General features: G+C 32.0%; 2 protein-coding genes across 2 annotated transcripts in view; both read left to right on the top strand.

Annotated features, from left to right (window-relative positions):
- Nucleotides 1–1089, top strand: part of LOC133188479 (proteasome activator complex subunit 3-like) — a 28684-nt gene extending 27595 nt beyond the window's left edge. Inside the window, exon 10 of the mRNA XM_061323932.1 lies at nt 374–1089. Within this exon, the coding sequence (XP_061179916.1) occupies nt 374–457 (84 nt within the window). The 3' untranslated portion in view covers nt 458–1089. The remainder of the gene's footprint in view (nt 1–373) is intronic.
- A 14422-nt stretch (nt 1090–15511) lies between these two features.
- Nucleotides 15512–26471, top strand: part of LOC133188476 (calcitonin gene-related peptide type 1 receptor-like) — a 74844-nt gene continuing 63884 nt past the window's right edge. Inside the window, exon 1 of the mRNA XM_061323929.1 lies at nt 15512–16028. The gene's annotated coding sequence lies outside the window, so the exon portion shown is untranslated. The remainder of the gene's footprint in view (nt 16029–26471) is intronic.

Raw genomic sequence — 26471 nt, 5'->3', positions numbered from 1 at the left:
TTGGTACACATGTAAACTATCCTAGGAAACATAATTCTGTATATCAGGTTTTTTATTGTGACAAACGGCATTGCCATGGTTACTAAAAATAGAAATTTCTGTGAAATTCTTGTGAAACATTACTCTTCCTACAGTTTTGGTCTGATTTCAATTAGACTTAGAACACAAGTAGAATATACTAAGATACGTCTTTCTTTATTATAAATATTAATTATAGAAGTTCCTAGTAAATGCTGCAGGATCCTTTGTCTCTGTAGGACAGAGGATAAACATTTATTTTACATGTACAGTTATCATGGACAAAATTTTGTTAAAAAAAAAGTTGCTGTAAATATTCCATGTTTAAGACCTCAGATTGTATTTGTTATTTCAGGCAAGCCTCCATGACCTGGTGTTGAAGAATATCGACAAAATCAAGAAACCAAGGTCAGCAAATGCTGACAGTCTCATTTACTGATGACAATTAACAGTTTAATTAATAAATTATACACATTTAATATTTGTGACATAAAAAAAGCCAAGAGCATTTTATCAAGGAAACATCAATATTACCAAAAATATAGAAATTGGATGAACATAGCATGGAGCCCTGTAAAAACAGGATATGCAATGTAACATTGTATTGTTTGGTGCTAAAAATATCAGCAATTAAAGAAAATGTTGATTAGGAATATGAAATGTCAGAAAATTGGGATTATTGTAGAAGTAAATACCATGCAGTTCTTCTTTCTCAGTTGTTGGGTATATAGGAATCATCCCATTCCACCTCTGTTATATTGTCATTAAATTGTGGAAAATATGTATGATAGAATACCTGTTTGATGATTGTAATTGTTTTAAATTCATTGCTTTTACAATGCTGGTAGTTTTTATTTTCTACTTTTTCTCTGTTTAAAACTTCATTGATTTTTTGTAAACTACTTTTTCTGATCTTCATATATCAATCAAAGAATTTTCCTTACAAACCAGAGGGTTGAGTAATGCAATTGGATATTGATTACATGTATTTGTTTTATCAAATGTAGCACCACCAGTATTTGCTTATAAATCTTTGATTGAATAAGGTATTAATAATTTGGGGGGGGGGGTGCAGGGATAAAAATGTTCAAATATTTTCTTTTGTTTTAGTATTTCTTTGGATGCAGAGGGGCTATATACACAGTGTAAATACTCAAAAACTAAAGAGTAAGAAGGGGAAAAAAAGCTGTTAATAGATATTGTATATATGTACATGTACTTTAAAACTGGATGTGAGGGGGTAATCATTTTATCTTACCCTAATCTGATCAACATTCCTGGTATCTGGTTCATATCTTTGATAACCTATAGCTATATCAGGACATGAAAATTACTTTTAGCATTTGAAAATAATAAGTCATTTATGATAGTCTTTCTCTAATGAGATCATTTAAAATAACATACAGTCACAATCACACGTTTTGTTTTGGGGAGATATAAAGTATGTCTCATTGTATTTTACACATCAGCTCTCATATAAGTGTACAATGTCATCATTTTAAACAAGTACTGGAAGAATATGTTCATGTATTTACATTTTTCTTCTTATCAATAAAAAATTTCAGGTCATTTAAAGACAAAAAAAATTTCTAAAGATATGTAAAAGAAAGGAAGACTTAATGAATTCATGTTTGAATGCACGTACATGTATTATTAAAATGATAATGGTAATAATTATAATGTGAATAGCTTGTCAAAATTCATATGTACAATGGTGGCCTTTATGTTTATAAGAGACATTTTTGTTTTTATTGCATGTACTGATGAAATAAAAATGGAAAATTCATTTTGTCTGATATATGTGCTTTAGTAAATACATGTGGCGTGAAATATTTAATTTAGAGGGGGTTCGATTTACATGTAGCGTGGAATATTTAATTTAGAGGGGGTTCAATTTTCCTTGTTTTCATGGTATGAAGAGATCCACAGAATTTAAATTTTCAATATAAGCCAACTACATTTAAATACTTCTTAAATCACGAAATCAAATATCGACGAACTGATATTAGCATTAGTCTCTATATATGTACTATAAATACATGTACATTTGAAAAAAATTTACTCGATCCTGGGAATCTAGCAGACAATCTCGTTATAATATACAATTTTCCCTCTGCCAATATGACGTCTGTCCAACCACCCGCCTCCGTTGAGCTTTTGTCTTTAGCCTACATAAATAAGGGTGCTAGCACAGCTTTAATGTTTTTTTTTTTAGTTAGAAAAAAGTGATTCAGATCATATTTGATGCCAACAGGCCTCTTTATTTCATTAATGATGATTTCGTTTCCTACCAAAATCTATGGCTTTTTATCGCATATATAACCATATCATATAACATATATAACCATATCATATAACATATATAACCATATCAGGCAGTATTCTGCTGTAGTAATCTTCATTTAGATGCTGCCACCCCCCTCCCACACACTTTGTCGCTGTAAGGTCGAGCTTGCAGTGGCAAATTCGAGGTTTTGGACACATTATTTAGCTTTTGGAAAATTGCCCCCTCCCCTACTTTTTGGACAGTTTTTAACTTTATGAAGATGAGTGCATTTTAGAGTTTCCTGTACTTTGTAAATCTGACAGTGTTAGTAACGTAAACTCTTGTGTATCGATGTCCAGTGTTTAACACTCGAACGTGTGGGTGTAATGACGCATCCTACAGAATGGCTACTAAACATTATACAAGATGTGAAAGTAAGCCACGACATTTTTACATTACGTGTTCAAGATTAAAAAAAAACATATTCTGCAAACTAAGTTCGTATACATGATATATAGATGAGAAAAACACTTTTCTCATGAAAAATGCATAAAAATTGGCATTAAATTACGTACACCACAAGAGGAAATCCAAGACAATAAATAATCCGTAGTTGAAAATGATAATTTTGTTTATCTCAAGAAATAGTCTTTCCACAATTTGTCACGGAAATTTAAAAAAAAAAACACAAAACATACACTGTATCTCTTCCGTTTATTATGCGATGAAAGAGATCAGTTAGGACTACTGCGTTATCAAAAGTCGTTTATCAGAAGTTTCATTTGTTTTTCGAATTGATTTATAATTTCTGACTTCAAAGTTATCGTGATGAAGTGGAAGAGTGGGTTTGATTATTGCAACCAATAACAGTCCGATAGGAACGCACTAATTCGTCAGAATCGGCAAAGCTTTAGTAGAGATTACATTAGAGTAAATTATATTAGGATTAATCATTTAGCAGTTACAGAATGGGACTTTCTTTATAGTGCAGCCCATTAGATTATACACGTATCTTACTGAGAATATGTATTTTTTATTACTTAATATAAGACATGTTCAGATCCAACAATACATGTAAAATGAAAAGTATACCATAGACACTAACTGCTTACGTTAAGAGAATACTGTTATAAAAATAAACATAGGAAGCCACAATTTTTCAGTCTATGCTTCTTATTAATTATGTTCCAACGTGCAGTGTTGTTTTTAGTCTCTGAAAAAGTCTAGTAAATAGTTGATATAATTTTAAATTCTCTGAATGCCAAAATTCAATGTAGCATATGTACTCCTTATAAAAGGACGAAAAATGTGTATTTTCATTTAAACTTCCTTCAATACAAATGCGTTATTAGATGAAGATAACTTTGGAATGATCCGAGAACTGATATCACATGCTGTTTACACAAAATATTATATAAGAATTGAAGTTAATAGAAGAAATAAATACTGTATAAGTGTCAAAAAAATGCATGTTTTTTTTTTAAGTTCTGATATATATTGGTGTATTAATTTCCAACAAGAAAATACATAATTGATGTTTTTATTCACATTTCCTTAAATATTTTTGGGATTTAATAATTTTCTCATCATAATATTATTAAGTAATACGACGAACTGTGGAGAAAATTGCACGGGTACATACACATTACATTGTGAATTCAGTGACATTTTTGTGAGAATTTTCAGTTACTTAGTTGCTGATTTCAGAACCAGAGGGACGGAACAACCCTTACTGGCCTTAGTATACATTAAATGCGAAGGATTGCTTGTATATTTGCGGCTTGTTGTTCTATTCAGTAAGGCCTATGTAATACTTTTATTGTTGTTTATTCTCCGGATTTGAAGTGAAGAAGGTGAAGATAGCTAACAGTGATCGGTCTCAAATAATCTTTTAACAGAACAGATATGTGAACAGGGCATAAAGCACGGACCCCTGGAAATTCCACAGGTGGGATTAGATGCCTAGGAGGAGTAAACATCCTCTGTTGACTGGTCAGGTAGACGGAACATTCAAAAACATAAAAACAAAGGCTTAACAATTGGTATGTAACACGTCAGCCAAAAAAAAAAAAACAAAAAACAAAACAAAACAAAAACAAACAAACAAACAAAAAACGACCCAATGATAGGAAATATTTGCCAACAACATTACAACGACCATAGAATTTAGAAAATTCTGACTTTAAAAGAGATTGTTGAAATCTCTGTAACATCAATTTATCTGTCAGAAGCCTGCTTCGGTTTAAAACTTGATCGTACTCGGAGCATGCCCTTGAGTACTAGTATCGAATTAGTTGGGAGATGTAAAAAAACCATATAGAGGTGACAGAGGGATATTACTACATAGATAAGGAAAGTTCTGAAACAGAAGTGGCGGACTCTCTGATGTCTTTTATTTCATGTTCACTTGGATATATCGAGTCGGCATATGAATGGAAGTAATTAATAAATAAATTGATTACGCATCGGCGATGTATCTAAATGTCGAGTTGAAGGCCACATGCAGCAAGCGCTTTTTTTTCTTCTCTTGTAGAAGATTTAAAATTCTGCTTTATAGGAAGATAAAAACAAGTCGGCTAGTAGAGGAGTACAATTAGTATCCATCGGAATTCCAAAGTTTGTTGGAAGACCTGGTCTCCGAAGACTACATAAATATTGTCAATGAGGAACTCCAGTGTCCTTTAATATCAACTTTAGAGTACTTGTGTGTAGAAAGTACAAGGTCCTTTTTGGTCCACCACAACAGTGCAATGTTTCATAAACAGTTTAAAAGATTTTTCCTTTCTACACGCAGTCAAAATGATTTCCTACTGAGGTCCGACTCTTTTCTGAGCCCATTATTTTAATCTATAAGCACTGTACAACTTATTTTTTGTTTGACTAAACAAATCGTTACAATTTTATGCAGAACATTGCTTTTTATTCAAGTTTTTACCTCCCATTCTCCTCTTGGAAGACGGAATGGTTACTTTATTTGAATTTGCATAGATCCCCATCATCCATGAATGCTTTGTGGAAGATTGTTCCGTTGCTCGTGAGAAGAAGCTGAAAAGTAAAGTTCACAGACAAAAAGACAATCTTTGATTGAAAATTGGCCATATGAGCTCTCTGCTCAGGTTAGATAGATATAGTTGCAAGAAAGGACATTTTTGAAGAATTAAACACGCTGGACTTTGGGAAAGCTATCACTGATCTATTTTTCATTGTAAATAGTTTTTTTTTCAGATACAAATCAATTTTTTTGTTTGAATATCCATCCCCGTCTCCAAATGTAAACAAGCTAACTTAAACAGCTGATCATATCCAGAGACCGATTTACAAGGCAATGACTCAATACACCAATCATAACTATCTATGACCCTGAATTGATTTAATAAAGCACATATCTAAGAAGATCATCCCTATGTATAAGATACCTTATTTCGGTAATCACCTTTGATCTCATGACTACCTGTGTGGGGATAATAAGATCGAGAGTTTAACAAATGCTGCCCCCTATCGATTGTCAAAATCAATATAATGAATTAACCAAATTATAAGAACTGTCTTAATCATAAAGAGTAAATTAAACAACTACCAGGTTATGCCTACTTATTCATTAGGAAGCTATCTTAAATTTTATGGGGGGTTTTCCCTCAATTTCCTGGATGGAAGGTTTCAAAAATAGGATTGACATTGGAATCAAAAAATGTTTATCCCTACCCCCACAAAGAAGGAGACAGATTGTTTTGACGTAAGTTACAGAGGAAGATTGATACGTTTAAGTTTTCACGAAAATATAAAGTCACGACCCAAGCACAAAATTTTTCTTCCAGTGACCTTGTCTGAGAAACTTTGGATCACAAGAAGATGGGCGAACAAGGCGAGCGAAGTGCCTATGGTGCGACAAACATGAAAGTGAAAAATTAAATCTCAGATATAACTAAAGAACACGTCTCAATAAGGCTTATCGGTGGTCCCCGGTTACTCGTCAAATTTTGAACATTTATTAAAATTTTTAAAAATTAAATTTTATTATTAACTGATGTCTTTCTTATTTGAATCTTCATCTGAAAATGTCAAACAATAGATATAAGCAGCATACGAAGCTGCGTGTTGAAGATAGGGTCCTCTGATTTTCGTGAATATCAAAAGATATCAGTGACAGGTACACACTTCAAAGCTCTCGTAAACACCGAGCACAGGTTTGTTCAGAGTCGAGTTTGAAATATAATGTGTATATTATATGTGTAAATGTTCAGTGACAATATCTTTGTTGAACAACCTTGTGCTCTATGTTTTCTAATTAAAAGTATTGTGAAGTTGAATCTCTTTGCTGACTTCATTTACATGCGATTAACCTCTTTATGACCTGTTTAGAATCATAACAAGCCACGTGGATTTGCATCGTTACGGTAAATGCCCCCAGTAAACGTGCTAGTTCTCAGTTGAAACGTACTCAGTTTTATATCGGTCAGCATGGACTTGTTTGGTTTATCTTGTTATAGCTTTTATTGACAAAGTTTTGTAAATAGAAAATTGTATTTGTAGTTGATTATGAATATTGAAGTTCAACATATAATTCGTCTCTGAAAGAAAAATATCATACCAAGATCTTCTTTTTATAGTATCTAATCTAAATTCTCCGCCCATTTCCATGTAATAGAGAAAACGTAGTCGGGGGGGGGGGGGGGGGATGTTCCGGCATTTTTTAGTGCAATATGTGTTAAAAACTGGCTTGTATTTTTTGATTTGTTTAATTATTCATTATAAATACACTATGTTTGAGTTAGAAATACTTCGTTATACACAATGAAAACAAACAAAATACCGTATGCTATTATTTAACCGGTAAACCAAGGGTGTAAAAAGGGACCACACTACTATTCTTAAGTAGAATACTCCTTTGTGGTTAGCGCGTTAGTCTCAAAGGAAAATGATACTCAGGATTTTTATTGCTAGGGTTCGAACCTCACAAATACCACATAATTTTTTAATAACAGAATAATTTTTGCCGAAAAAAATTTCCTCAAAAAAGTTTTGTTTATCATAATTTCATAAATTTCAATAATGAGAACTTCGCTCTAAATACTAAATTCACGAATTGATTAAGATTTTTACAGATCTGAAGCTATAGGCATTCTGCACGCCTTCTTCGCCATCTCCTTTGAAATATTCGTAAATAACAGGCAATCTGTATATCATGAATGACTCTTTCTCAATAATCACATAAGTTTGACAATCAGACGGATTGATGGTAGTGAACAATTTGTACGAAAAACCCTAGTAATCACTGGACCTAACGACATATAGTATTTGCAAACATGGTCATTGTATTATTGTATTGGTCAATAGAATTAGCGAAATATGATTTTAAACAAGATTGTTGATTTCATTGTATCATCAACTTATTTGTCAATAGCCTGTCTTGTTTTATCAACACAGAACATTCTCTTGAGTATTGAATCTACTGAAGGACATATATAAACTCCTGCAGGTGATAATGGTACATGAATAAAGGGAAGTAGATGATAGAAAAGTAGAAGTCATAATGTTTTTCTTATAGTTTAGTTGTTAGTTTGCTGTCAATGTCAATGTCTTCGCAAAATATCCAAATATGAAGAAGAATTGTGTCAGTGTCAGTGGTGTACGTCTTTTATTTTGAGTTAAATGTGACTCGTACTTTTTTGCTAAATATTTACATAATTTAAAAATCAGTAATTGCTAAATCCTTCGATTGATATTCATATTCAGAACAGATACATCCATGATTCCCTTTTCTTTATCTACAGTTTGATTACAGATTGTACAACCGTTACGAATTTCCATCGATGAAACCGCAAAAAGAGCATCTTTATTATGACTAGCCATAAGATAATATTGGACGTATAGCCTTTGTACTGTTTATACTGAGAGGAGATTTTATATCTTTGTAAACTCTGCATGTTTATTTTGAGACCAGATTGATTGCTGAGGCGGTGTATTGTTTATACCTTGTCTATCGGAGAAGGTAAACAATCCAAGCGGAGAGAAGAATGAGGAAAAAATCCGACTGCTGTTTATATTTGTGATCTGGTATTACACTTAGATCAGGAAACTTTATATTTAACGAGTCAAATGGTTCTCTTTCTAAAAATAGAATGATGCTGAAAGCGATATCCAATTTTACTTAAATATGCTGGATTGTGCGAAAATTTATGCGAACGTGATCAAGTATCATTACCCATCGTAACAAGTTTATATACAAATTCTGAGGCTTACCTTTAATACTTGCTTATCTGATTAAAAAAGAAAGAAAAACCTTATAAATACAAATTAAAAACTGGCAATGTTATGGTACCTCTATCAATTTCATCACTTATTCATGATCTTGCACTGCAAAATAATTTCCAAACTCCCCGCTTGTAGTTTACTCCATCTCTATCGGAGAGAAGTAGCGAACTATCAATTATTTGAATATCGTTGCACTCCTCTGTCCTGTGCAATATGTGTATTATACATTTAATCTCCCAAAAACACAAAATCTGCAGATTCAGAGCCCACGTTCAATTTGATTCGGCTATAAACTCTTTATTGTGGAGAAGTCCATTTTATGTGAAATAAATCGGTAAAACATCTCTTCCTTTGGAATTGGTTCATACGAATTTATTAGTGGAAGGAGAAGCCTGGAACTTCAATTCATTGAGTTTATCGTGAAAATATTAAAATAATGGGATACATTTCCTCTTGATACTAGTCATTTTACAAGATACAGTAATTGGGACTGTTTTTCTCTTGAAATCATATAAATAAGTTCAAAGAAATACTTCTTAGAACAATCTATATTCATTAAGAGACTCTCTCTCAGCCGTGTAATTTCAATTTCCTTCTCTAACTGTGAATTTTCTTTGAAGCAAAATGGCTAGTTACCGATTCCATATAGAATCAATAAGATCTGATTTGAAAATATGTATGATACAGACAATTCGATTATTTCCATCCAGACTGTATAAATACTAGTACGTTAATTGTTGCGCAAAGTAAATATTATTCATTCAAATCAAACCACGATGCACATATACATGTATCCCAATATTTAATTATTTTATTTATTTACTTATTTATTTACACGTTACTGTGGGTTTTTTTATTCGTAGGGATCAAATTTGGTGGATTAAGCAAAAATACAATTTTGTTCTTAAGTGAATTTCCCGACAGCTATCTTGTCCTATTTTACAGACATATATTTTCACAAATTTATAGTTTGTTGGTTTGCAAATCACCTTATTTCGTAGTCTGGCAACAAAAACAACGAAAATTGGTGTTCAGCCAAAAAAATGATGAAACCATATTGTATGTCTTTTTATGCATGCTATTTCAGATTTTCAAATCAACACAATAGATCTTCTGTCCGTCCGTCCTTGAAATATCACTGCAAGCACATTGTGAAGCCCTGGATCTTAATTCGAATCTTGTCATTGATGCTTTCTCGGAAAGGGGGATCTGTCGCAACCCATAAGTAAGTGATCTCAGTTTAGAGTGTAATACGTCATGTCCAATCATATCCTTTACATATGGCAGCCTTTTATCATCATAACCTGACCGTCAGCTGGCCAGCAGACGGATCTGGAAAAACGTTAAAGATGTTTCAGTCTTTTGTGGGTCACCATAACCTCCAAGGATCTATTTCCATGTATCTTTCAACAAGCAGGATTGTTTAGTCGGGTTTGCAAACATCAAGGCTATGATAACGCTTTGCAAAGAAATGCTTTACAGTGATTTTTCTAAAATATATATATATATATATATATATATATATATATATATATATATATATATATATATATATATATATATATATATATATATATATATATATATAACGAATTCTGATTTTCAATATAAATAGTTTTACGTCATCCCTTATCTCCGAAACAATCCTAATGAATATTCGTATAAAATCATACTTTTCAGTATGTATATGAGCACAGTTCACGACGTATCATACATGTAGCAAGAGATTCAAATGAATATCGAATAAAAACAACTGCTTTCGGGGTTTTATTGGTTGAAGTGCAATGACTTATGGCATCTTGTATCTATCTTGTCTGTCAATCATATTGAAATATATATATATATATATATATATATATATATATATATATATATATATATATATATATATATATATATATATATATATATATATATATATATATATATATTTTGAAATAATATGTTTAAGTGCATACGTTATGGCCAAGGTTATAAGTGTTTTGCAATCAAACCTCGAGGTCTAGATCTTGAGGTCAAAAGTCATTGATTCATTCAGAAAGGTCTTATCATAGGTAATACAATTGTTAAAAAAAAAAAGAAAAAAGAAAAAAAAGACGAAAGCCCTTATCTTCTGGTGCAAAAGTTACGACCAAAGTTAAAATTTTTGCAAAGTGGGTCAAACTTCAAGGTCATTAGATCAGAAATCCAAAAACATTCGGAAAGGGCTCATCATAGTTAATGCACATGGAAAATATATAAGCCGGTGCAAAAGCTACGTTTGAAATGAAGGTAAAACTTCAAGGTCAAGATCATAAATCATAGTACATCCGGAAAGGTCTTGCCATGGATAATGCGTGTGTAAAATATGAAAGCCCTTTTTTCATGTGCTAAAGCCACGGCCAAGGTTAAGTTTGAAAATTAGTTCAAACTTCAAAGTCGTGAAGTCAAAAGTCATAAAACAATCGGAGATGTTTTGTCACAGGTAATCGTACATCTTAAATATGAAAGCCATATAAAGTTAAAAAATTTACGATGGTTATAATTGTCCCAATGAGCTTCCAATGTCGGAAAACATCTTACGTTATAAGCTAAATTTGTGTGAAAAATAACGTTTTTATCTTTCAGACCACATCTACGTCACTTTTATGATACGGTATCTGTGACATTTTTCAAATGACCTTGGTTTGATAAATATTATATACATGTAGTCTGCTACTGAAATATCGCAATGCATGGGTATTGAACTTCTAAAAGTTTTCAACGCGTTTTATGCCCAAGTATTGGAACAGTTTTAGTCTGTCCGTCTGATTGTCTGTTTGTTAATCTGTTTGTCTCTTTGTCCACAAAAACTTTAACCCTGCCCATAACTTTGAATGGTTGGTGCTAGGGCTTTTTATACTTCACATGTGTATTCCTTTCCTTGGTACGTAGGAGTTTGACCTACTTTTGCAAAATGTTTACCAAACTTTAACCTTGGTTATAACTTTTAAATGATATGTGCTAGAGCTTTTGTATTTTACGTGTATTTCATGTAACCAGACCTTTCTTGGATACCAACATTTTTTACCTTTTGGCATTGACCTTTAGGTTAGATGTACTTTTGAAAAGCATTAAACTTGGACATAACTTTTGAACGGTGGGTGCAAGAGCTATCATAATCACATGTGTATTTCTTGTGGCAAGACCTGTCTTTGGAAACCAACATTTTTTGACCTCATGACTTTGATCTTGGAGTTTGACTTTCATTTGAAAAAAAACATTAACCTTGTCTATAACTTTTGAAAAGTTCTTGCAAGGGATTTCTTATTTCACTCATAAATTCCTTGTGTCAAGACCTATCCTTTGGTATCAATATTTTAGACCTCATGACCTTGACCTCGGAGTATGATCTATTTTTGAACACCTTTAACCTTGGCCATATTGTCTAAATGGTTGGTGCTATGGCTTTCATATTTCGTATTTGTATTCCTTGTCACAAGACCTTTCTTTTGGTACGAAAACTTTTGAAATCTTGACCTTGGAGTTTGACCTACAATTGAAAAAAAACATTAACCTTGGCCTTGAGGTGCCATACGGGGACATCAGTGTTTCAGAAACACAACTTGTTTGTTTTTGTACATGTCATTCAACAAGAAGCTTCTTTCATTTCATTATTTAGCTTCTGAATTTTCAGGAAGAGTGTATTAAGAAGGTATAGTCAGGCCAAAAGAACTGTTAACTTTCGGTTTTTGTATCAACGTGTAAAAAGTAAGCTGAAATATTATCCGAAAAATTCTACCTGGTCTGATTAAGGTAAACTCTGATCGATAGAAAACGTGATAAATTCTTAGGGCTTTAACATATATATAAGTAGAAAGCCGTGGTGAATTGATACAGCTATTTTTTCTCTGGCATTACAGATCTTTGTGATGACACTCAAAGCGTGATCTTTAGTCAGACAGATTAAGGTATGTCTTACATGTTAACACTAAGGTCTCCTAAATACAAGTCTATACAAACATATCATAGTCCCCAGCTCGATCTATCGGCCTCCTTATCGGTTAGGAAACACCGTGAATTAATTTACAACGTCTTCACATCGATTGACAACTTCACTGGGGTAAGTAGACAACGCTAATGTGATTTAGGGCTTCATCAGGAGACAGAAATTTCTCTCAGATGAAAACTAGATATTTAATTCATATTTCTTATGACTAGAAAAAAATTCTGCCCGGTAGAAATTACTTCGTATTGCATTATGCTCTTAAAACACTATAAGAAAAAGTATTACCCCTTTCATTCGGCGACAATTAACACAAAAGTATTTTTCCATTTCGGAAAATTTAGTGAAATAAGTAAAAGAGAATTTCTGTCGTACAAAGCAGTTTTATGTATCACATTTCAATGTATAAAAAAATCATTGTTTATCTAACCGTTTACCTACGTGCTTCATGGCTTATTTTCCATAAACAATTTCATGTTTTGTTGAGGATTCAAGTAATGGTTGAATATGCATGCTAGGCAATTGAGAATGAAAAGCAAATCTACGACGGGGTAATAATAAAGAATTCAGACAATTACAATTGATATAAAAAAAATTGGCATCAGGAAAAAAATCTTTAGAACTAATTGCAAAAGACTGGAAAAAATAAACAATTTCTTAAATGTTAGTTTTAACTACAAACGCAACAAATTCCTTAAACTAAAATTTATCTGGCATTTAACTTGTCGTCTATGGATCGTATGTAGAGTGTCCTGTAGATCTGCATCATGTGACATGAGATTTGTTTTTATTAGTGTAAGTCAATTTATATTTGATTTTTATTGCTGTTTGTTTTTGTGGTTCTCCCTTCACTTTCTGTTCAGTACAATGTTTTCTCTCTTGTACGGGCCGTACTCTTGTAGTTTCTCAATTCGTTAATTCTTTAGTCTTTATGAATGTTTTTACTAGTTATGACAGGTATGATGAAGACTTTCAGAATAAGGAGATGTAATACATTTCCAACTTTTAAATGGTTTAGATACTCACTTTCATTTCAAAATGGCTGCAATTACTGTCCAGAGAGTCAATTAAGGTTAAAGTTAATAGATCATCTTCCGGAAACGCAGTCTTATGTATTCAAGACGTTATCATCTGTTAGTTGAATTATTTTATATACCGTATATATAATTATAGTCATTACAAAGAGAGTAGTTTTCCAATTATTTCTGCAACTGTTTGCGGCGTTCATTTATTTCCAAATCTCCAAGAAATAACAGTTTATGAAGCACTGGAACTTGCTCATATATGAGATAAATGTAGAAATATATTGTAACAGGAAATAAACTATCACTTTGCTTACTGGGGTTAGGTAATGATTTAACTCGTATATACATGCTGATATCTGAAAATAGAGAAGACAGAAAAAAATAATTTGAAAATTATCACAGCTTCTGTAATAGAAGATAAAATTTCTCACAGAAACCAAACCAGTCAACTGATATATATACATGTATCAGATCGAAGGAACATTGATATTGTATTAAAAAAAAGAAGTTTGCTGATCGATATTTGACAATTTCGGTCTCTCTGTTGTACCTTTTTTGTCACATTTCCCTACACATTTGTCGACATATTTAAAATCGTTGAGGTCATTTCCATTACTTTGTCAAGAATCGTCCAGTCTGAAAAAGGGGAGTAATATTTTTAAACTGATAAAAACATCGTCCCCATAACAGAAAAAGTTAAATAGCTAGCGTTTTCAAAAATCAGTCTCTAAACAACAGGATCTGGGATAATAAACATTTTTTATAAAATCAATAAATCCCCCTCCCCTTTCTACATGTACCCTGACCGGATAAATTAAAAAAAAAAACTTGCCTGAAGTTTCTTTGAAGAGTATATTCCTGTAATATAAAGGTATCCACAGGTTTAGTTTGTAATACAGTTTTCAATAAGAATACTGTAAAATCACTTCTTTCGTGGTTCAAATATCTTGATTCCGTAGCTGAAAAGTTTCAGTTAGGTAGATTACAATTTTCACATTTAGTGAAGAACTTGAATTCGTAGGTCTCCACGAAAAAAAATACCCCCTTCCCCACCAAAATTAATAAAAAAAATTCACACTATACCGGAAAATGTTCGTTAGATTTCAGTGCTAAATATTAACACAGTTATATTTAGATTCAAGTTTATTTGAATATTTAACCCTTCGTTGTCCAGATTGGCATTGAGGAAAGGGGGGGGGGTCCAAAATTGAACAATCTTCTGGACGAACGAAAATAGCACATATTTTAGCTTTATGTATTTGATGTGCAATTAAACTTCTTTAAAATGATTTTTATACAAACAATACATACATTATATTTTTTAACATCTATGATTTACATTGAGGTATTCTAGTACACGTTTCAAAAAAAAAAAAAGTAAATTCTCCTCATAATCAAGGCTGCGACTTATCTATGTGCGTATCGTACAGATATTATAGTTTTTAAGCCGTGATAGACGAGTTACAAATGACCTAACACAGGGCTGCATAAAAGAAACACTTCTAGAATTATTACATGACTCGGATTTTTCAAGTATGTGTAAGCCAGGAATTTGAAGAATTACATTTACTTACTATGACCTACATATGAAAGTTACAGAGGTGAGCCGTACAGATGTAATTCTATAGTCTTACACATTCAAACAAGGAAAAACGTCATCTACTATCATATTTTAATTTTTTTTTATGTTTTAACAAAAAATGAGGAAGGTAAATATATGTTTCATGGGAAATTTATAATCCTGTCTTATATTTAAGTAATAAAAAACTGGAATGCTATGTAGTCTCTGATTCGGTGCGTCTTTTTGCATTATTTAAATTATCCGTTTTGATGTGATTAAAAATAGAAGTAAACCTTAGAAAACCTTTGTGGCAGACACGTCAAAATATTCATGCATATACTGCGATTGAGGTTTTTAATGTCGAAAAGATATTTGATTTGAAGAAGGAATTAGATCATTCACGAAAAAAGAACATTTAGCTTCTGGAATAATCAATCAATAAAATTCGACAACTGTGGTCTCTGAAGACAGGATAGAAACAATACGTTTGAATTATGCAAGACAATTTAATTTAGGATTAGGGAAGCGTCTGTGTATTTTTGCCAGTATAAATAAACAATGACAATTCGTTTTTATCAAATGACAAACCGTTTATAACGCACGATTTTGATACCATTAGTCAGTGTATAATGTATACCTGAAATCTCATTTTAAAATTGTTACACGTTGTGTTGCTTTTGACATCAGAATGACCTGGGCCGAAAAATGAAACTGTTCGTTTGATTAGATAAAGTGGGTGTATCGGTCAGCGGTGTATTCAGTATGCTAACAGTGGGATAAGTGGTGATTGTAATAGTAATTAACTTATACAAGAAGTGATTCCATGTGAACGCAGGACATAACTGTACACAAAAGGAACTTTATGACGAACACAGAGGGACTTCTTGGTTTTATTCCTTCACGATGACAATAAAACTTGGAATTTAATTCATTAGAATTCAGGTAGGTAAATAATCGTATAGATTCTTACAGATTGTTTTTTTTTACAGCGTTCTGTGAGAATGCTAAACATCGACATTAACTTTCATGTTATGTAAATAAATTTTATAGTTTATGACTGTCGCCACACAAGCGAGGTTAAGTGGGTTATAGAAGTAGGATTTATAAATAAAGCTACACTCTTAAACGCTGCTGCGTTTTAGAATGAACAAATTTATTTGGTTACATGGAAGCACTTTTTTTCTAGATCTAAATGTACATTCAGAACCCATGAAGTATGTTTTTGTAATGAGTGATTGTGTAAAACATATCTACTAACTATATCCCATTTTCCATATAACCCAAATGTTGTAACTGCAGATTTTCCATAGTTGGAAGAAATTGAGAAATTTTAAAAATGTTTAGTCAAGGTTTTATAGCTGTTTGTTTGCCTGTCCGTATTTCTTCACAGCAGTATTCATGAACTTGGGTCTTTATAGTTTCTTACACTATTGATAACCATTTTCAGCTTTCAACAAAGGTCAATCGAAATGATGTACTATTTAAGCAACATGATGTATATACAGTATTACATGTATACACAACAGGAACAAACACAGGTTAGCTTCACACATACAAGAACAGTCACGAATACACATTGCACAACTATATTAAGACGTTTACAATCATAAATTATAATGCACTGCACATATACAAGGTCTTTTAAAACACACACATGCTTACTTTTCACTGCCTTTTCGGACAAAAATACAGTACAGCTCTCCCCTTGATAGAAGAATATACTACAGACAAACTTAAGCAAGTTATCATTCACAAACAGAGTAGCCAAGGGTCTTAAGAGATAAATTAAAAGTAGAAAATGAAAGGGCGTAACAATTGCAAGCGAAAGTACTATAAAAACATTTCCAGACAAACCGACTTCACGTGTACAAAGTTTTGTAGGCATTATAAGGGTATAAACAGACATAACTTTACATATATCTGACAGAGTCTTAACAAAGACACTTAACAAGACCTAGATAGACGTGAATACAAGTATACACAGAACTTAACAGCTACAAAAGTATAAATAAAAAAAATCGTTAATGGAAATGATATATAGGACATTATGGCTATTTACGTAATTTTAGTATTATATAACCATAAAATAATATGACTATATTCAAATGAGTAATAGCACATGTTCAATAAGTGTTATATCTACGAAGGATAGTATCATTTTATTCACAATGAATGTTTCTATAATTTCTTATAGGTGGTATAACAAGACGAATAATAAGTGAAATCCTCTATTCAAACTACTGATATCACTTAACGGTATTTGCCTAACTCACAAGTAATATATGATGTCACCTATTTTTACATTTTCAATAATGAAATATTGTGATTTATTTATTGAATAAAAGTGATATCCTTTCACAGCGTGAAAGGATATCAAAATAATAAAAAGATTCTGTCACAGTGTGAAAGGATATCAAAGCAAATAAAAATGATTTCTGGCCTGTCATAAGATAGAAATTGTAGCTAAACCATCTTGACAGAAACTAAAACTGTAAATTTCCTCCCAAATATATTGCTAAAATCCATGTTACAATGTTTTCAATCTCACAATATTGCTAAGCTATGACGTCTCAACCGCCCAAAGGGCGTTATAGTAGATGATTTGATCACGTACCGACTTCATGTCATATCCCAATGAAACTCCAAAAACGCAATGATATTTTATTTCTTATATTTATATTTTACTTTTATTCGTGTTACAAGGAAAAATAGGCACTATTTAGACTTTGTTATGGAAATGCAACATAAGGTACCTACGACGTCGTGTGACGTCACAATCGGAACTTTCCTAATGGCTCGTGCAGTTTGCTTTCCATACACAAGAAAGTCTGATCATGTGACCAACTGCATGTCATTGACAATTGAAAATCAATTTAATTAGTATTGTCATATAAGGAAAGACATCTGCAAATGTAAATATACCTAGTTATCTGGTAATTTTTTGAGGTTCTTTGAAAGTTTTCGTCACAAGAAAGTTTTTCTGAGACACAAAAGATATGTATGCCTGACTTTGGACATAATTTTGGTATGTACTGTTAAATCACATGTAGTATTCCAGCAGACTCTTGAGACATTTTATTCATGAAATTAAGAGTTTGTTGAAATCTTTGTAATGTACTATCCTCGGAAATTGTCCGAGTGCATTTCTCTCTTTTGAAGTTTCCTTTTGCTAGTGAGGTCCATAGCAGACATGAATAGATGAGTAATTGCTGGTGGTTGTAAATGTTCACATTTCTAACTGACACAAATGCACGATGTGTGAAAGAACATATGTTGTGGTGTGCTGAAGTAAGATGTTCGGTCCTTTTCAAAGTCAGATTACTTGAAATACAAAACTAATTGTGTCTTAGAATGATCATCATTTCATGTCCCGAAGAAATATCTAGTATGTTCTTTCAGTGTCATCAAATTACGAGTTCAATGGCTCAATTAACAGTCCTTTACAGGAAGCTGCCACAAAATATTTTCTTTGTGTATACTCGCTTTGATCTGAGAAAAATACATATGGTTATTTCCGCTCTATGCTTTAAGAGCTAGGATCTTGCTCTAAGATGCACATTTGCGACAGAGATATAAAAATATTTGATATAATTATTTTTAGTATAAAATATCATATATATATATAGATAGATAGATAGATAGATAGATAGATAGATAGATACCATGATAATTGATTTCATTCCAGCAGATCTGTTCTATATTATTATGATTATTTTTGACCAAGATTTATTTTTTTAATAAGCATATCTCTGACTATATATTGAACTGATAAAGTTGATGTATAATTCAAAGTAACGGGAAATAGATGAAAAGATTTTAGAAATTGGCTTTTGTAAATTAAATAATACTTTATCATGTGAAATATAAATTTAACTAAAACAGTTTAATAATTTAAAAAAAAAGCATGCAACTTTAATGGTGCTAAAATAGAGGACGAATATCATTAAATATTTTTTAAATCCAGTGCCAAAAGTCGCAGTTGTTTGGAAGTAAAAAATTTTAATGTTTTGTTGGGTTCTATTAAAACAGCATTCAATGAACCTTCAGTTGCAACACTCACCTACATGCAAGATTGCTATCACTGACAAATGGATCTGAAATACAACCTTTTATCAAGGCCAAAAGCCGACGATATAAGCTGCTTATTTGTAAATTATTTCAACAAAAGAAAATTCGATAAAGTTAACACAAGTCCAGTTTTATTAAAAATTGCTGATAGCTACTGTCCCAATCTCAATTTCACAACACATGCTTGTTGTTCTAAGGAAAAGGAATGTTTTTGAAATTTGATTGTTACTTTTAGACCAACTTTGTGGCATCGATCTTGACTTATGGATTTTAATTTCAACAATATGAATTTACTTAGACTCTTTAACGTCTTCTATTCTTCATTGACAGAATGTTTTCTCTCCGTTCTGAGGAGGCTCTTTTCATTGGAACCAAAGGTTTAAATGAGCTTCTGATCACCCGGCCGTTCTCCGTAGTCCGTCTGTCCGGCTGTTAACTTTTTTTCATATTTTTGACAAATTTTCCCATATAACCGGATCAATTTCAACCAAATCTGCCCAAAACATCCTTGGTAACAAGTTTATTGATACAAAGGGTAATAAAGAATTACGTAGATTACAAGATCAATATGTACTCGTACCAGCTGACAAAGCAGGTGACAACATTGTCTTTGTTAGTAAGGCTCATAATTTCAATTGCATTTTAGAGGAACTTGGATTTAATTCTGCAAGTGGTAATCCAACTTATACTCATTGTTCCCTTTCTAAGGAGAAAATTCTTCGAAATCATATGTCAGTTTTAAATATTTTTCAATATTAACAACAATAAAATTGAATATGAATTACTATATCTATACTGGATTCCTAAACTTCACAAAAATTTTACAATGATACATGGTAGGTTCTAGTATATGATCTACCAAGCCTCTTTCTTTGCTCGTCACAAAAATATTAACAGCAGTGAAGGAGAAACTTCATGAAACTTCAGGAGTACTTTGCAATAACATATCCGAGAAGTGGTTTTGATTCTTAAAAAACTCCAAGGAACTTTAGAAAATTTGAAATCAAGATTTCACGAAAAATAGCATCAAAACGTAAAAATTTTCAACACTTGATACAATCATTCCCCACAACAACAGCTTTTTGACATCATAGACAACTGCTTTTTCAATAAAAATGGAGTTAGTAAATTTGTGTACCTTGTCAATGGTCATCTGTAAACTTAATTTGTTAAAACATTCTGATTCTACACACAAGTAGTCCGAGGTTGATATTAGAAATATGTTTGAGTTTCTCATTGACAATATCTTTGCAGTTTTTGAAGACCATATCTCCCAACAATCTCTCGTAAATGTTCCACCAAGCCTCTTCTTTTCCTCCTCACTAAAATATTAGCAGTACTGTAGTGAAGGAGAAACTTCAGGGTTACTGTACAACAATATATTGTGGTGTAAATCAGATGTGGATGCTTAAAAACTCCAAGGCACTTTTAGAAAATTTGAAATCAAAATTTTTTCACCAAAATCAATAATATTAAAACGTACTACTTTTCAACACTTCATACGAAGCAGAACTTACTCAAAAACTTCTACATGAAAGTTGAAGCCTCTTACCATGATCTTCAATTCAACAATGAGATAATTATATCGACGACGTTTTTTCAATTAACAATATTCATTCCTTGTTGATTCGATTGATTTTATTCTGTTTAACGTCCCATTCGAGAATTTTTCACTCAGAGACGTCACCATATACCTGTTAAAGGGCTTCAAAATTTAGATCTTTACTCAGCACTCAGGACCATTGACCAGTGAAGGTTCTTTATCGTGCCAACGCCTACCGTGACACGGTACCTCGCTTTTAAGGCCTCATCCGAAAGACCCGTGACCTTCACTTGTAGTGCCGGGCGCTTGGCGAAGGAACAGTCACTGCCTATGTTTACGTCTTAGGGTTTGACGCGGCGAACGAACCCGGGCCTCCCGATCACGAAGCGAACACCCTACCACTAGGCTACCGTGACCGGTTCGTTGATTCGATATATCCCATTGAACTCGATATAAAACAGACTGACACGTTTGTTTTTGGATATTTTACTAGAGAAAGACATTAATGGTAAACTAACAACAAAACTTTGTTAGACGCGATGACTTAAACTTTTCGTCAACTTCCCGTTATTTATGTAGCAATATGCCATTATCATCTGCATATGTAGTTTATTTCTTTCAGTTGATTCCATACTCAAGAACATGTTCTACTTATGAACACTTTATAAAACGAGGCAGGCTATTGACAAATAAGTTGATGATACAAGGAGAGCAACAATCGTGTTTAAACATGTCGCAAATTCTGTGGTCTTGTTTGTAATTACCTTGTTTACAAATACAATCTGTCAAGAGTCGAATGTTGACTGACGTTTTTCAAACAAATTGTTAAACCATTATTTTCACACTGAATTATCTACGGATCCCACCTATGTTTTCAGGAAATATAAAGAAAATAATCTTTGAATAATCTTTTATCCACAACAGCAAATTCACGATAGTCATATTGATCTCTCCCCATGTTGTTTGGATTTAAGTTTAGTAAAATCATAATCCCTTTAAGTTTGGATGGGACCACAATATCGTTTCAAAATTTTTCATCGGAACCAAGAGGGAAAAATCTTTTTAAAAATATCTTTTGATGGACAGCAGGACCAGGGTAACTCTGGTGAGCGTTGTGTCCCGTGAGCCTCTCGTCTTTTATGTGTCGTTCGTAAACTTCTAAACCTCACATATCTCCTATGAATCTGTATAATTATCATGTGTAGAAGTAGCATAGATATATTTGACATCTGAAAACATGTGAAATCCTTTCATATATAATTCCTCAGTGAAATTTTCAATTCTTATTGTGAACCCATCTCTGATCTGAAGATATTTCAATCAATATATGATATCGTTCCTCTAAGATGAATTTGACAAACTATGGATTTGCTTTTGAGAGGAGACGATTTTTCCTACGTACGTCTTTTATGTCCTCCCTAACAAGAAAAATACATGTACCATAGTAAACTACAGTTAAGTATCTTTAAAAAAAACTTTGACATTATGGAAACTATAGTTAACTATAATAATAATTTCAATTTACTATAGTGATAACTTTGATTTATATAATAATAACTATTATTTACTATAGCTATCACTTTGAAAACTGAAATTTGTTGTAGTGATAACTTTGGAAACTTTGATTTACTTTATATCGTTTAATGTATAGGTGATTTCTCCTCACTTCTTATCTGAAGTTTGTATTGACATTTGTATACTGTGACTTAAAATAATATGCTAAACTAAAGAAAAAATATCACTCGGTTTTCTATTTACTATTTAAAAATTGATAATATAAAAAACTCGAAATGAAATGAAAGACAAACCTTTTTTTACTGTAGAAATATCTTGTTATTTTCATTCATTGAAAAAAAAAATAGATTTTAAAAAATTTCAATATTTTTTTTTTAAAAAATCATACACAGTACATGAAATACTACTGTAATTAGAATTAATCAACAGATACCTGAGGTAAAATGAAAAAAAAGGTTTGAAATACTGGATAATACCTTAATTGTGTAATTGTCAAAAAAAAAAAAAAAAAAAAAAAAAAAAAAAAAAAAATTAAAATACTTTAATAATAACTTTGGCACTTTGAAATACTATAGTTATATCTTGAAAAATTGATTTATTTTCGTGAAAACAAAGTTAGATTTACAATAAGGATAACTTTAACACCTTGATATACTACATGTATAGTGATCTCTATGGCGCTTATTGTGATAACTTTTAATACTTTGATTGACTACACAAAGTGATGACACTTTTATTTGATTAAGGTAACTATAGTAATTATTAGCTGCAGATCTGTATATTTTAGAATGTAGTGCTTTAAACTAACCGAGGAAAATTTTTTTGAACCAAAAATTTTGTTCTGAGCCAAACACTATGAAGTTTTGTGAAGTTATGTGCCAAAATGATGTTGATTCTTTGAAAAAATTATGTACATTTATTACTAAGATTAATAGTATGGTCTGTTCTCCCTAGCTAGCTGAATTAATCTCACCTTTTGCTTGACCCTCTGTATCATATGTATATATGTTTATGTACCTCATGTACCATTTACATGGTTTTGAGTGAATAAATTGAATTGAATTTAATTGAATTGTAGCTCGTTGGTCTGAAAAAATTGGGATGGACGACCAGAGAGCTACAGTGCCACCCATTAAAAAAGTGTATATTTATTGCTCACAAAAAAAGTGCGCTGTTTTTCGATTTATTTCTCCGTACATTGAAGCTGCCATCTCAAAATATTACTAACTGTGTGTTTCTAGCATATTTTTTTACTACTTCCACAACAAAACATTTCACAAAAGCGTTGTTAATAGCCCTCCTGGACAGGACATTGAGACCATCGAAAATTAGGCCTATTTATACTGCCATTGTGGGTGGCAAGACAATTCAGTCTAATGTGCTTCGTGCATGACTTGTACATGTACATGTAGTGTTGTTGTGGAAGTGGTAAAAGAATATCTGAGGAACACACGGTTAAAAATATTTTGAAAATATACGAAGAAATAAATAAAGAAAACAGCGCACTTTTTTGTGCTCAATAAATATTCACTTTTTTCAGTGGGCGGCACTTTAGCTCTCTGTTCGTCCATCCCAATTTTTTTCAGACCAGCGAGCTACAGATCTGCATTTAGCAATTTATGTTTAACTGAATGTATTATAATTTACAATATATTTTTGTTAGGGCTGTTGTAATACCATCCTGGTCTTCAGGGGCCTGATTAGAACACCAATTTCATGAAGATGACAAGCTATTATAATGATATAGTTGTAGAGAAGAAAATGTATATATTCCAATCCGAAAATTTATATACGGTGAAATTGTGAATCCAACTTAACATAGGGAATATAATTGTAGATATGTTTTTAATGAGAACTTTGGGGAAAATGTGTGTTTTTTCTGTCTGAAAACTTGAACTCGGGAAAAAGACTTGTATAGTCTTTCCACTGGACAATGAAGACATTACAAGACTTTTGTCAAATTATCAATATATAAGCATTTAAAATACTGTAAGAGTAAAGGATTCTAGTTTTAACATAGTATTAATCTCTACAGAAGGACTAATTCAATTGTAAGTAATATCAGTTTGACTCAGGTGAGTTGTATGACCTATAAAACCTTTGTATAAAATTAAATGGTGATCAGACTCTCTCTCCCTCTCATAAGAATTTTATAACTCTCTAGTCTTTCCAGAACATGGTCGCTTTGAATTTTTTGTGAAATTGATTTCAATATCTTGTTCAACGAGCAACAAAGGGATGAATAGCAAACAGATGTTTTAACCTCAGGCGAATGAGTTCCGTTATGGATTATTTAATTCAGGCAGATAGCATTCTAAAATTAATGCACAATCTGCAAGTAATAAAACACATGCATTTGGAATTTTACATTCAATGTTGCACGAAGATGACATGTCTATAAATAATTTGATCGAGTGCCTAGATAAGAAAAGCATCCCTCAATTCATTTTACAATTCAACATGATAAAACCAAATTATTCAAATGTTGCATTATATTTACTGGTCAGAATTTAGTATTCTCATGACTGCTCAATTCGTGATATGTCATCATTAACGTCATACATGTAGCTAGTTCAACGTCAATCCTTAATTTTATGGATCGGTTTCACCAGCATCAAAGTATATATAATCACAATTTTATAATGTAATATAATAATAATATGATATGATCATGTTAAAGGCATATTAAATGAGCAATTATAATTAAATCCTTATATATAAATACATGTGGCAAATAAGTCGAGGAATAGCCTAGGAAAACTACATACATTAATTTAGTGTATTGAAAAGTATTTTCTCCGATAATTAGATCCCTTTTTTCACAACAACAACCATTAAAATAGTCAAAAACAAAACAGTAAAAAAATAAATTGATAAAAAAAAAAATCAAAATAGACAAACAATTAAACAAAAACTTATAAAAACTAAACAAGTAAAACCATAAGAAAACACGAAAAAGAGGAAAAATTGAGGGATTAAAATGAAGTTGACTTACATGTTTTAATTTTGTTAAATTTTTTTAGGTCAACATACGATTTAATGACAGATTGTATATTTACAAACAAGTTCATAGTTTACCATAAAATTTGCGATATGTTGACATTTCACGAGTTTATTGATACCTTTGTATCATTCACTTATTTGTCGGTAGCAATATTCTCGGTTTAGAAAAAGAAATTCTAAATTACTTGTTATAACCTTCTTATGTAATAGTGATCGGTCAAAATGCGAATGAAAGATATAACAAGCTAATTCAGAGAATTTGTGTCCCCCGCTTGGGGAGAAAGAGAGCATGCGCAGTTGGGGGGGGGGGCGGGGGGAGTGTCGGACACCCACCCCCCTCCTCCCGGATATGTAGAATTATTAAATATAATCATGTATATTGAAGCAAATCAAAAATGCCGGTATGGATATAAAGATTTGATTGTTTATTCTTTAATATGTGTATAGAAGATTCTTTTTATATAGAATACTAATCACACTGTAATAATGATTTTATGAGTTTGTACACACCAGAAGTAAAAACTTTTTCAGTTCACATGTTGAATACTATCATTTAGTTAATAATAATAATAATTAAAAAAAAAAAAAGCTTCGTCGGGGAATCGAACCCGGGTCTCTCGCTTGCTAAGCAAGCATCATACCCCTAGACCACCGAGGCACTTCTTTATAAAGCAAATCAAATGCAAACAGTAGGTCACATATAATGTTTATATTCACGTTCGATATTGTCAAAATTTTAATCAATACATGGTGTCTAATTTAACCTTTACTAAACAGTTCTAATAGATGTAATAAGAATATAATGTCCGCCGACAACCTGTATTATACGTAATAACTCTCCTGCCCCTGTACTAAATAATAAAGCCATGCGACTTTTAATACATGTAAATAATAATTAAAAAACGGGGCGAGACACTTTGAGAGGGGTGAGAGAGGCCCTAGGGAGTTATGGTATAAAATTTCATTGCAAAAGCCCAAAAGCTTCTTAAGATATCGCCCGGAAAAGAAAGTGTTACACACAGACGGAATAATATATATGTATAAATTTACAACCTTGAACTCGACCTTTTGACCTCAAAATCAATAGAGATCTTACTTAGGCCACAGGGAGTTGTTATGTAAAATTTCATTGCAAAAGCTCAAAGGATTCTCCAGATATCGCGTGGAAACGAGTGTTAAAACAGACAGAATTTAAGAATTTATTACCTTGACCTTTGACCTTTTGACCTCAAAATCAATAGGGTTCTTCTGTAGGC

This window comes from Saccostrea echinata, unplaced genomic scaffold, assembly GCF_033153115.1.
Source record: "Saccostrea echinata isolate AGI-Se365-2 ecotype Australia unplaced genomic scaffold, CSIRO_AGI_Sech_v1 ptg000016l, whole genome shotgun sequence".
Lineage (NCBI taxonomy): Eukaryota > Metazoa > Mollusca > Bivalvia > Ostreida > Ostreidae > Saccostrea > Saccostrea echinata.
The sequence above is the reverse complement of the archived record's forward strand: the minus strand, read 5'-3'. Positions and strand labels throughout refer to the sequence as shown.